The sequence below is a fragment of the Gossypium raimondii genome, chromosome 9 (genome assembly GCF_025698545.1).
Source record: "Gossypium raimondii isolate GPD5lz chromosome 9, ASM2569854v1, whole genome shotgun sequence".
Lineage (NCBI taxonomy): Eukaryota > Viridiplantae > Streptophyta > Magnoliopsida > Malvales > Malvaceae > Gossypium > Gossypium raimondii.
The window spans coordinates 38,338,493-38,353,142 of record NC_068573.1 but is presented as its reverse complement, the minus strand read 5'-3'; the positions used below and the strand labels follow the sequence as shown (position 1 = coordinate 38,353,142).

General features: G+C 30.5%; 1 protein-coding gene across 1 annotated transcript; it reads right to left on the bottom strand.

Moving 5' to 3' along the window:
• Positions 1 to 11,590: 11,590 nt before the first annotated feature.
• On the bottom strand, positions 11,591 to 14,057 carry LOC105799511 (3-oxoacyl-[acyl-carrier-protein] synthase II, chloroplastic). The gene is given in 5 exon segments (XM_052621465.1): positions 11,591 to 13,237; positions 13,326 to 13,371; positions 13,374 to 13,434; positions 13,531 to 13,715; positions 13,808 to 14,057. Coding segments are annotated over 5 exon segments (447 nt in total). The 5' UTR covers positions 13,932 to 14,057; the 3' UTR covers positions 11,591 to 13,206.
• Between the last annotated feature and the right edge of the window lie 593 nt (positions 14,058 to 14,650).

Below are 14,650 nucleotides of genomic sequence, written 5' to 3'. Positions count from 1 at the left end.
TCGCTGAGTTGGCGCCCCTTTCAGTCGCGATTGGAGATCGGGGCGGCCGTGGCATGCCTCGATTGGTGGTGGCGGCATAAAGGAGGAACCCTAGCAGAGCTTCTCTGTTATTTTTTTCTGAATCAAAGAGGAAAATGATATTTTTTAAGGAAAATTTGGCATTTATAAGGGTTATGAAACGACGTCGTTTAGGGCCTGCTTCAATGGCCTCAAAACGACGTCGTATAGGGCCAAAACTTGCATGTGTGACCCGACCCGCTTGGTAACCAGCGTGTTTTCGCTAGGGGGGATATTTATCTCCTTGGTCCCTCTGCTCTCGAGTCGCTTTTAATGCAGTCCTTTTCATATTTATAATTTTAACTCTGTGTTTTATTTTTTGTTTTAATTTGGCCCATTGTTGCGCACCGTTTCAGGAAGACGGGTTATTTTCATTTTAGCCCCCTCAGGGAATGCGCGCATCGCCATTTAGTCCTTCATTTTATTTTAATTACATTTTTTTTCTTTTCTCTTTTCAATTTGTTTTTGTAAATTGTTATTATTATCATTATTTATACACGTATTCTTATAGTATACACATGCATGCTTCTTTAATACATATATATGTTTTTATAGTATATGAATATTTTAAACTTTTTTTATGCATACAAGCAAATTTTGATATACGTATACTCTTATATTTTTTTTACTTTTGCAAATAATATTTATGTATATTACCATATATTTTATTTTCAAATATTATTCTTCACTTTTTTACAAATATATATATATATATATATATATATATACATGTACATTTTGAATATACATATATTTCCTATATATTATAATTTAAAATATACATTTATTTTACATCATATATATTTACATTTTTTTTCTAAAACATTTTCATTATTCTATATATATTCCATTACTTGAATACATATTGTACATATATAAATATTTAAATATATACATATACGTATACCTTTTTTTTCCTTTCTGTAAATATATGCATATGCTTTTTTATACTTTTATTTTTTTAATACATGTTTTGTTTGCTTTATTGGATATATTTCATTCCTTCTATTTGCATGTATACTTGTATATGTGTTTTAGATATATGTGTACATATGTTTGCAACTTTATTGTTATATTATATTTGTATATATGTATTTGTAAATATTTATTCGTATATGTTGTAAATTAAAATATTTGTATCATATTGTACATTAACTTTTTAACATACCCTTTCGAAAATATATTTTGGCTTTAACTATACATCAAAGTTATTTTCTTGATTCAAAACCTTTTTTTTGAATAAAAGCAATATTCGGAGTTTGGGATTTTCGAGGGAAATTGAGCCCTAACGTATTGGGTTCTGATTTTCTTTGATGATATTAAATAACCGATGGTATTCTTTATTCAAAATGCATGAGCATAAAAATCATTTTTGGGAACTTAACTTGTCATGCCCTAACGTATTGGGCGTGGCCTGTTACTTTCTCAAAATGAAGATTTTCGCATAAAATAAAAGTGATATTCAAAGTTCGGGGATTATGAGGAATTGTACCCTAACGTATTGGGACTCGATTTCTTTACATGACTTGAACAATTTGTTATCCTTTTGCAAATTTCATCATTCAAGCTTATTTTAAAATCTTTTTAACTTTCGACACTAAGACATTAAATGATCAATTTGGTACCGATTTTGGGCGTCATGACGGTGCTAACCCTTCCTCGTGCGTAACCGACTCCCGAACTTGTTTTCTCAAAATTCGTAGACCAAAATAATTTTTAAGGTGACCCGATCACATCTTAATAAAGGATCGGTGGCGACTCCAGTTTTATTTTTTAAAGTCGACAACAAAATTTTTGTTTTCAAAAAGACGGTTTCGACACTATTAATGGAGTTTTTAAACTCCACAAGTAGAGCAAGGGGTTGACAAGTATCCTATAAGCTATAATAAATTATTTAAAAATAAAGACACATCTTAATTTTAATACTGTTTGTTGAATAAAAAAATACACTAACAGTGTACCAAATGTTCACCCTTCAATAAATATAATTGTTACACATTTTTTTCAACCACATCGTATTTTATTAAATACTTAACTGAGTTGGTGCACAGTGAGTTGATATTACGAGTCAACTCTGCACCTACTCAATTGGTTCAATACAAAATAGTTTTACTTTACAAAGCAAATTGTATTTTAGGTTGTTTTTGTCATTTTATATTCTTTATATGGTAAATATACATACATAATAATATTTGAACTTGTGTAACTTTTAACATCTATACTTTATCATTCAAACAAAATCTCATTTGTTAAAAGGGCAAATGCTAAATGTGAGTTACATTGAAAACTTTTGGCATAATGATTTATTTGGCCTCTACATTGCAAGCTCGAAATTATTCCCTAACTCAAACCCCCAACTTTTCTCCTCATTCTAGTCCGTAGCTCAAACAATTGAATGGTACGGTTGAAAGTCAATTTCACGGACTGAGCTCTTGCAAATACGATCCTGATTTCTGTAATGAAAATTTGCCCGTTGTAGTAACCGATGGATTTTACTCATCAACTCATTTCAATTTAAAACGAATTAGATATTTAGAACAAAAAAAATCTTTAGATGGTTATGCAAAGAAATGCAAACGACACTTGCAGTGCAACTCTTCAATATTTGATATGAATTTGCTCCGTGTCTAAGTTCTGAATACTTCGACCCTTTAATAGCAAAATAGAACAAGAAGAGAGGGAAGGCGTGCTTCAAAATGCGCTTCAGAAGATGCACTTTCATCGAATAATAATAATGAAACGCTCTTCTGTATTCAAAAACGCGTTTCAAAGATCACCTAATTTCATTAGACGCGTGCTTCAAAAGATATTCAGTGCTTCAAAATGTGCTTCTTACAAGGGATTCTCGAGGTCAAGGCATTTTTAGTGCTTCAAATCTTTCCACTAAAATTCTACCAAAAGTGCCCTGACCCCGAGAATCCCAAGTAAGATCTGAAGCACATTTTTCAGATATTCGATGAAAACGTCTCTCACGCGACGCGTTTTCAACCACGAGGTTTTTTTTCCTTTGTAATCTCACCCCTCCCCCACGCCTATAAAAAAGGGGCTCTCCCTCCATACTCTATCATCCCTAAACCTATCATCTCTTCTGGTCTCCATCCTTTCACTTTACAATATTTCTCTCTCGATTTTCTTCCTCGCTTCAGTGTTAAAAAATTTCGTCGCTAATAAAATTTTCGATTTGAAGTATTCTTTAGACGCCAATGATGTGATATCTCTCCAATATCTACACATTTCATATATCCTGCCGAGATTGGACCATTACCTCGGAAACCTATCCTGTGGAAGTCAGGTTCTGGGGTGATTTTGCTTTATCCGGTCACGGTGGAAGTCTACTTAAAGGCCTCGATTGACGACCATTATGAGTTCATGGATCAAAGTATAATGGGGGAGCTAGTTGATGGTCGTTATGCGGGCACGAGCTCAAACTTTTCGGATACTCGAATGTGTTGCCTTATAAATACCATATAGAAGTTTGAAGGCATAATCATAGGAAAAAACTATAGGGCTTCCCGCTATAATCGACATAATTTTTTTCTTCGTTTTCACGCAGCCAATATCTTTAACCTTCATTCTTATCCGAATGTCAACATTGCCATGGACGCAGAAGGACTCTCAGGTGGGCAACGCCTATTGCAGTGTAGTAAGGTGATGCTCCTTTCGGGGTGATAATGATTGCCATTATTAAACCACTCATTAATAACTACAATAGTTGTTGCGCCAATTCGAGTTTGACCTCTACTGTGCCGGAACATCCACTCTCCGCTTGAGAGCCCTCTTGTGTCCACTTCGGTGTCAGCCTTCGGATAAGAATGAAAGGTTAAAGATACCGACTACTTGGAAATAGAGAAAAAAAATTACGTTGATTACACTGGAAAGCCCTTTGTTTTTCCCTATGATTATGACATCAATCTTATGTATGGTATATATAAGGCATCATTTGCGAGTATCAAAAAATCTTGAACCCGTGACTGCATAACGACTGTCAACTGGCCCCTAGTTATACTCGAACCCGTGACCGCATCACGACCGTTGACTAGGACCTCCACTTAGACTTCAACCCATGGTTGTATCAAGCATTATCACCCCGAAACTTGACTTCCATAAAATGGATTTATGAGGTAATGGTCCTATCCCAACATCACATATGAAATGTATGTGTTCTGAGATGCATTATCGCATCCCTTACCCCTCAAATCTACCTATAAACTTTTACGATTTCACTCCTAAAACCCTAAACCTAATTCCTAATTAAAAAACTTAACCCTAACCCTAAACCTAACAAAAAGTTGAGACTGAAAGCGATTTCACATCCTCTCTTCAAAATCGGTCTATTTCCCTAAATTAAAAAAATTGCTTAGACTAATTTAGCCCAACTTTTGAACCTTGACGAGGTTAGTGTGTAAAAACAACCTAACTAACAAATTAGTATTTAAGGTTAGATATTCCTTTTTAAAGACTAATCTTGTTTCTAGTCAATGTAAGAAACTTAACACCACACATCCTTTCTGCTGCTATAAATTGATGAATTTTATTACTCCAAAACAAACGATCAAATGTTTAATTTCGATTGTAAATTGTCTATTTTTAACATATTTGATGTAATTATATTTTTTAAATATAAAAAATAATCTAAAAAATAAAATAAGTGGGTGGGCCGAGCTTAAATTTAATATTTTTAATTTGGATTACACTTGGATAGAATTTTAAACCTATTTTTCGAATCGAATCAAGTTTAAACTTAAAAAACGAGCTTGAATTTCAGCGTGAACCTGACCTGATTCATAACCAAGATAGCATAAATTGGATGATGATTATTTATACAACAATTTATTCAATTTAAAAATAAAAATAAAATCAATAACCACATCATAGGCTTAATCATTTAACAAGTTTCTCTTCAACATCGACAACGGCAATGCCGTGGAGGAATTGAACAATTTGTTGGCAACTTGGCATATAAAAGTGAATATATCTTCTAATTGGGATAACTTAAATTAAAATATCCTAAAATATAAAGACAAATAATATATATATATATATATGATATCTTTTTAATTTAATTTTACTTTAACCAACCTATTTAAAAACAATTAATTTAAAAACAAAGCAAACATGTTGAAAGTTGAAACTAAATGCAGGTAAAAACATATAAAAAAATGCAATTTGAAATCCAGAAATCAAAATTAAAATTTTAAAAAATCATAAGCCAACAACTAAAAATTGAAAAACTGAAATCAATAATTAGAAATTAAAAATCTAAAGCAAATTGAAAATAAAGAAATTACAATCACCATTTGCGGTGTTATCCAACTTCGTATTTGATTACAAATTAAAAATAGAATTAGAAAAATTAACAGAATTAAAAAATTTACTACAATAAAAGATAATTAAAATTTAAAAGTAAAATATCTTATTTTTAAAAATAATTAAAATTAAATTAGTAGGTATTAAATATAGACTTGTTTAGTGCCCAAAAACTAAAAATTTAAGAAATAATTTATGTAAGTTTATAATTTTCTTTTTTTTACATAAATCTATAGTTATAAACCATGTGTTAGTATGCATACAATATAATGTATTAAATTTGTAGCGTTAATCATATCACATTATATTTATATATTACTTTTGGAATTATTTATCATTTTGTAAATAAAAATTAGTAGTGGAATATTTTAACATTTGTCTTTTTCTTCTTGTGGTTCTTGTTTTTCTTTTTCATGTCAAAGCATTTCAATTGGTTGGTGACCATATCCTTTGCAAGAATCAATTATTTGTTCTATCAAACAAAGTCGCTTGCATTATGTTGAGTCGAATTAATTTAATATTTTATTAATAAAATGTTTTTATTTAAATATAAAATTTTAACATATCTATAATATATAAACTCAAATTTAAAGAAACTTCTATAATTTAATTTGTAATTACTAAATTAACATTTAAAAGCATTTATAATTTGTTTTATAATTATTAATTAAATAGTTGACATAAAATAGAAATTACGATAATTCTACATTTAATTTAGAAACCAAGCACATCCATTTCTCATAAAAAAATTCAGACACTAATAACCATACAATCATACTTTCACATACATATAAAATTACACATGGAATTTATTAGATAAAACACACCAACATATAATTAATTATAAATAAACACATATAAAATAAAATATAAATAGAATGATTTATAAATAATTTATCAAAAACGAAAATCAAGTAAAACCGTAATAAAAATTTGAAATAAAGAAGAATCGAGATTTTATGAAACGTTGAGGCCTGTGAAACACAGTTTCCTTAAGATAGATTCAGCCGCTCCTACAGTATTTGGAGAAACGTTAATGCCTCCCAAGATACAACGACAATAGTAATCAAAGTAGTAGCACCTCTACAACGATCAACGAACGAACTTTGCCTTTTTCTATTACCGGAATATTGTAAAAATACGGAGAGGCAAAAGCAAAGTTTTGAAATGAACAAAATTTCAGTATAAGAAATTAATCGAATGTGTGCCTCATCCTACAGAATACACAGCCTTTTATAGACATTTAGGATAGTGAAAAATTTGGAAACAACCATAAAATCTACCATTAAAGAGCCAAAAAATCAATTTGATTTAAAAATTACACATGGAACCCCAACCGTTTCGCATCGCCCTCATCATGTGTGTGAACCCCAACCCTGCCAACCGCACCAAGTTTGGACTTACACCCCCTACTCACCAAATAAGGTTACAAGTTTAATCATTCAATTACTTTGCAAGAGAGTTCATATATATAAACACATCTCACACTTGGTATTTAACTAATGTGGGATCTAAGCTTTTACTTTTCCTCAACAATATTTCTAAGTAGCTTACTTTGAGTATCAATTTCTCATTCATCACTCAACCATTTTGAGCACATGATATACCATTGTAAAGGTCTCATGGAGTAGAATATGAAACCATAATTTTATGATTCAACTCTCCACCTTTACCTATTGAAAATATGCCTCAAAATTCCCATAAAAATATATAAAAAATTATGAAAAATATGCATAATAATCTAAATAAAATATCCATAAAATAAACATGGAAATATCCACAAGAAAATACATAAAATTTTTACATGAATTTATCTATAAAAATTTCCCATAAAAATATACATGAAAATACACAAAATTTCATAAAATCCTACATAAAATATACATAAATTTATTATGCTTATTATTCTAAAAACAATTATTTCATGCATACATATCAAACATAATTCCAATATATCATGTTTATTTCATGCATATATAAATAAACCATGCTTATATTTTACATATTAATCATACAAATCATACATCAATTATAAAAATAATATACATCGAATCAATGAAAATAAAATATAATTGACTTTATCAAGATAATAAAAATAATGTTTAAGCCATGGGAAAATCTATATGTAAATTTTAAATTTTATTCAAAAAATTCATAGTTTTTATTCTCTATTTTCCTTTTTACACCGGCATGTCTCATCGTCGAAGAATCCAAAACACTTGGATTACCGGTAACAAAAATTTTAAAAGATTATCGAATAATAATGAAAACTTCCCAACAAACTAAACCAGCATAAAACCATTTAATTGAATATCCTAAAGCATGAGTAATTGTTAATCTAATAAACAAACTTTAGATTATTCTAATAAGTTAATCTCACATGAATATCAATTCATAAAACATTCAATCAAGACCAAATTTAATGTAAGCCGACAGACACCAATTTTGATGGGTAGCAATTATAGCATCAAATGGTGTTGTAATTCTTTAAAAGTACGTCAACTTAACCCTAAGTACTAAACCGTTTGGATTTGAATTTTTTGAGAAGGAGTTGTTGTTGAGAATGATAATTGTGTTTTAGAGATAAATTTCTTTAAACTTTCAAATTGTCTTTGTAGTTATTCCGGGTTTAGTTGGGTACGATGGTTAGGTCGAGAGGAGGTGGTCGTAGCGGTCAGGGGTAACCGCGGTGGTACAGGAAGCGAGCCTTCACAACGCTGTGAAGTAAATGCTCCCGTGGAGGCGAAAGTGTATGCTTGCACCACTAAGCATGAAGAAATGAGTCGTTATTTGGCTGCTTGAGGGATTCAACTACCCAACTTTGCCTATGACTTCTCTATTGTTGAAGGGTCGAGGTGATTAGGTGACACCACTGATGGAAGTTTCCTACTTCCCTTACATGTACTAGAAGTAGTTTTTCATCTTCCATTCCACTCCTTTTGCCATCTTTTGGACGAGTATGGAATAGTTTTGGGGCAACTATTTGGCTTCTCATGGTGGGTCGCAGTGGCTTATTTCATTAAATGTGATCGGCAAGAAAAGACGCCATTGATTTCTATTTTCCAGAATCTATACCAACTCAAGGCCAGTAACCAAGGAGGTTCTTTAGGCCTGTTTTATTTTACTCATTGCGAGGGATTGGAATCGATTGTTTTAACTAATCTTTAAATCTTCGACTGAATCGCTGTAAATACATATGGGTAAAGAATAAATTTGGAGCCAATTTTGATTTTCCAATTGAGTGGTCCATACCTAATAAGAGTGTGTGCTTGCAAAGACAGGAAATTTCATTGGAAGTAGGGTGAGCTTAATTTTATAGGCTTCGTCAAGGTCGTGTATTGAAACTGGAAAGGTGTTAACTGTCAGAAATGTGTTTCACCACTGCCTCATAGATCTGAGCCTTAATGGTTAGCGGACAAATGATGATAACAATGGTGCGGGCACTATGTCAGTTTTACTTATATTTTTTTTTACAATCCAAACCAATCAATAGCTAATTGCAGTGCAATCATTCATCTTCAATAGAAACAATGATTATTTAATTAAGAAAATATAAAATGCTATATATATCTAGTAAAATTATTAAGAAATACTCTTGGCTTTACAAATCAAAATATTTAAAGAATACCTTGAATTTCTTCTTCTTCTTCTTTGGTGATAATATCTTCCTCTTTCTCTTATAATTTGTTAATTGCTTTCTTCTACTATTGCTCTTTTTCTTTTTGTTTGTTTGTTGTAGGCTGTTTTCTTTTCCAGATTTATGGGTAAAAGTTTTTTTCTTTAATTATTATATTTTAAAAAAATTGATGATTTATTTATTTTATTGTAGCTTCCTTTGAAAGCTTTAAATAATTGAAATTTCTAAAAGAAGTTATTTATAAGAGATAAATATATATTTATATATTTTTTAAAATTTTAAAAGGGGTTGGTGATTTTTTTTGGGTTTGGGGGTAGAATTTAAATTGTTAAGGAGTTTAATATAATAAAATTTATTTTAAAGGAGATGCTGTGTAAATTTCTAAAAAGTTAGGGGGTACCCCCTCTTATACCCGCCAACGGCTACGTATCTTTTTTTCCTCTTTTATAGTCCTTCAAATTTTCCCTTTTAATTACTCCGCTCTAGCGAACAATAGTTTGTTGGAGTAGAAAGTTGGCTGGTAAAATACTTACTTCAGGCGCACTCTTCAGCGAAGGTAAGATCCCGTAGAGTGGAAAAACAATTTCTTTGTACAAATTAAGCTTTCCTTTTTCAATGGATAAAAGAACATTTGAAAATGAGTTCAAACTAACACAAATAATACATAAAATCATCAAAATATAAATTAAACATAAAAAATGTAAAAATATTATAGAGACCCATGTATTAGGAGTTGAATTGCGTTTTTCCCCTTCTACTAAAAAAAGGGCAAATTAGTCATTGTATGTTGGATCAAAGAGCAAACTGGTCCTTTTGTTAAAAATTTCATCCATTTTTGTTGTTAGAAATTGGTCATATACGTTAACATGAGGTACACATGGCACGTTACATGTCACTCTCTAGTTATTCTGTTAGTTATGCCAATTCTTAAGAGTACAAAGAAATGATCAATTTACTCTTTGATCTAATGTAGAGGGATTAATCTGCCCATTTTTTGAGTAAATGAGGCACAATACAATCTGACTCTTAGTACAATGACCTCTATGATAATTTTACCAAAAAATAAATATTATGTAATTTACTAAAAACTAAACTTAAAAACCTAAAATCTAATAAAATAAAATATAATAACTTTTAAGTTATTAGAGTTATTACTTTGTTGAAAATTTGAAAATTTCATGGAGGATTTAAATTTAACAACACCTTTCATATATGCATAATTATATAGGTTATGAAATTTGTAATTGAAGTAGGTTTTTCTATATAAGTGAATAATTATATTATAATGGGATAAAGAGAAAATATATTGATCGAATTTTGGACCTCATCCTAATCAACTTAAAACCCATACAATTTTTTATCGAGTCAGTGACATGATTCACTATTGCGAAGTAGTTGTAACAATAGTTTATAAATTTATAATAATTCAATAGTTGACTAGAAAATAAAGTATTTTTTTATTAAAGTGACATATAGCGGTGAAAGTATCATAAAATCTATTTACTATATCTTGAATTGCATTTTAGGGTGCGTTTGGTTCGCTGTATTGAATTAGAGGTGTATTGGATTAGAGGTGTAATAGCAAATCAACTGTTTGGTTGAATGTAATGGAATAGAGGCGTAATAGTAATCTTGTGTTTGGTTGAATGTAATAGAGGTGTAATAGCATAATGGAAAAAACTAAAATGACTAGAATACCCTTAGCATAAATTTGTTTTGGTAAATGACTATTGTTATTGTTATTTAAATTATAATAAGATTATTATTATCAATAATAAATAATTTAATCATATTTAAACATAATTTTATTAAATATATGTTAATTAAAATATATAATTTAATAAAATTCTTAATAATTAATATTCTTATATTAATTTATTGAAATCATAATATATGATATTGTAAAATATAAATTAACATAATTACTATTAAATATATTTTAATTAAAATATATAATTTAATAAAATTCTTAATATTAAATATTCTTATATGAATTTTCTAAAATCATAATATATAATACTATGAAATATAATTTAACATAATTATTATTAAATATAATTTAATAATATATATATATTTTCAATTACTTATTTAATATAAATTCAAATTAATGACGATTAATTATATTAGATATATATGATCTTGTACTAAAATTATTTTAAATTACCATATTATTTAATAATTGGAATACAGTTAATTTCTTACCAAATTATCTAAAATGTTAAAATTGTGTTTGGAAAAATTTTAAAATAGTGGCACAATAATTATGTTTTAAATTTTTTTACCGTACCATTCTAAAAATTCAAATATTGTTTTCTTAAAAATATTAAAGTGCTAAATTATCATCATACTATAGATAAATATTGAAATTTGTCAATGTATTTTATTTTTATTTATATTTGCCGTTATTTTTAAAAAATATGAGTAAATTTGTAACTTAATTTTTATGTTATTGAATTTTACCACTAAAATTTAAATTTTATTAATTTTGCCACTAACTCTTATTTTTAGTTAAACTCTTATTTTAAATTTATATTGAATTTTATTTTTTAAATTACAAATATCTTCATTTAACTTAACGAGTAAATATAATTCTTGACTTTCCTTTCTCATCATCTAAACAAAAGCACAATAAACAAATTGTCAAAAAGAAACCCAAATCCAATAGTTGGGAGATTCAAAAGCTTTCTCCAATAATGTGTTTCTTCTATAAGAAACAATGCTTATAAGCAGCTTGTCAAAGCTCAAAATCTATTTAGTCCTATGTCATACATCCAATGTCATTTGAATACAAACAGATAACTGGCTTTAAATGGCAAAAGATATAACCTTAGGTGGACTCATTACAAGACTAGCAAGAATTTGACCAGTGATATTAGAACACACATTCACAGATGCTGATTTGTATATATGCTCCCTCACATCAGCACCAAACCCAGTAACCTCCCCTTTTTCCACACTCTCCATAATACCCTGGAGACAGTAAAAGAGTTTATATTCTGTGTCAAAATTCCAAACTTTGTATAAGCTCATTCACATTCCGTAAATGAAATAATAGAAAAATGAAATTGCATGAACCTTTTTCATTTATAATATACTTTTCTGAAAGCATTTCATTGATACTTGTCCTGTTGGGTTGCCTGGATTTATTACAACCAAGGCCCTAACAGTGATGCCATTAGACTTGGCTTCCTGCAGTTGTTTCTTAAGCTCAGATACTTCCAAACCCCATCCTGTAGCTTCATCAAGATAGTAGGGAACTTGTAAAATCCAAAAGAAAGTTGTAATTACAACAACTGGCCGATCAAAAAATGGTTGGACGGTTAAAGGAAATCTCTATTGCCAATCATTTAGCAAGTTCTACCGGAAAGACAGCTAAGAAGTAATCCTCAAGAAACATAACGCAACTTGATATAGGTCGGTTAAAGCTTGGTCAATGAAGCAAAAAGTGAGTACTTACTTCACTAACAGATAATTAAAGACAGCTTACAAATAACTAAATACTAAATAATGCTTTAAGTTATTATATGCTTGGAAACTAGATGCACTAACAGTAAAAACGTGACAGATAAAACAGTCACACAAAGCAAAGATAGCATTCTCTACATGTAAACTAGTGTATCCCTAATTCATAATAAAACCCAATGTAAAGTCAATCAATATCATATATCAAGGGAAATCAATCAAGCATACCCCAACAGATGCCAAAACATGAAGATTATGCTAAACATTAAGAATAACTCAATGCTGACTACCTTAGGAGCAGCCATGGGATATTCTTCAGGCAAAAATAGTTCCAACTTGAAAACCTCTCCTAAACGAATAACCAAACAAGAAAATGCATCATATCCTATACATAAATGCAGAATGACAAAAAAAAGTGATGAGATATTACCAGAAACAACTTCCAAAAACCAGACTAACCACAGCATAAGACTTAAAACCATGCTAATTGGACTTATATTTCAACACTCAACATTGAAAACAAGGGCCCCTTCTTTCTCATTAAAAGATAGAAATGAAGTAAAATAAACACAGCATAACCATTTTCTCAAATGAAAAATCATACTCTTAAGGCATATAGAGGTCATTGCAATTAGGACTTCTTAATATTATCAATATCATATAAAATATTATCGTTCAGGTACATATACATCGTTCAGGTGCATATAGAGGTCATGCAAAAATAATATACATATAAAAGCCTAGATTGAATAATTAGGACCCATCCATCCTCAAGAAATCATCGGTTTAAAGCTCAAACTCAAATTTTAACATCCATCAAGGTCTATCTTAACATTGCGAATCTAAATTTAAGCTAACCAAATCCATTGCAAGCATTGCGAAACCCATATTTGTTGTAGCAAACAGACGCAAAAAGGATTCATCTTCCTGTATGAGATCCTCAAAGCTTCAATCGCATCGTTGAAAACCTGTTCATTCCACAACAAGCAATGTATATGAATCGATGGATATAGAAAGAAAACTATATACCATGACACTTTCCTTCTTCTAGAAAAAGATTTTACCTTCATGCCACCCATTGCTGAACCAATCAAAACTCCACATTTCGTTTTATCTAACTCCTCCATTACATCTTCATTTACTCCCCATCTTGCAAAGCTTTCTTTCCGTGAAAGAGAATAAAGCATGAATTTGTCCATCCTCTTGGAAAGTTTTGGTGCGACCCATCCATCGCTTGAGAAGATTTGATCTCTCCAAGAATCCTCCGGAGAGAAAACAGAGCAAGAAGAACGAAAGCAAAGCAGACAAACAAGAGCAAAACAAGAGATCCCAACCAAAGACAACTTATCTTGTTGGAAATCGAACGCAGATCAAAAGTCTCGATTTCACTTATACCACTAACACCCTCGAGCAGGTTGTTATAGAAAACATCAGGCTCATGTCCAAGCGGAGTTACTACTCCCATCCCGGTCACAACCACTCGTCTTTGCACTAACAAGGCAGTAACCTTTACCTTTCGAGAGAGCAATCGGTCGAAAGAGTGTCGAAACCCACTACTTGAGAGCAATCGAAAGAGTGTCGACTGGTTGAGAAGGCCAATCGAAAGAGTGACAGAGAAGTTGTAAAGAAAAAGAAAAGAAGGGAGAAGGTAGAAGGAAATCAGTCGAAACTTGAGCAAATGGGTAGAAGGTAGAAGGAAGGAAGACAATGGGGAAGGCAATCGGGAGGGTAAAACAGAGAGCAAATCGACAGAGAGCAAATCGGCCGAAAAAGAAAAGAAATGAAACGGGGGGAGCAAGCTTGAAGGAATGAAAGAGGAACACAGGGGATCGGAGAAGGGTAAAACAGGGGGGGTTTGCTGAAGCCGTTCCTAATCTGGGCAAAATGGGGGAATAGAAATCGGTGATTTTCACCGATTAGGAAAGTAACCGATTACACCCGTATTACCAATACTTTAAACCAAACACGGGATAGAGAGGGATTAGATGGGGTCTACCGATTAGGGGTGTATTGGCTTAGCCAATACATCAAAGCAAACATGTTGTTAGTTTCTTTACTGAAAAATAGACAAATTAATCCCTGTATGTTAGATAAGCGAGCAAAATAAAAGATAAAATTTAGCTTAGTAACAAATTAAAAAAATAAATTAAGCACTTTTAAAATTTAAAATTTATTGAAAATCAT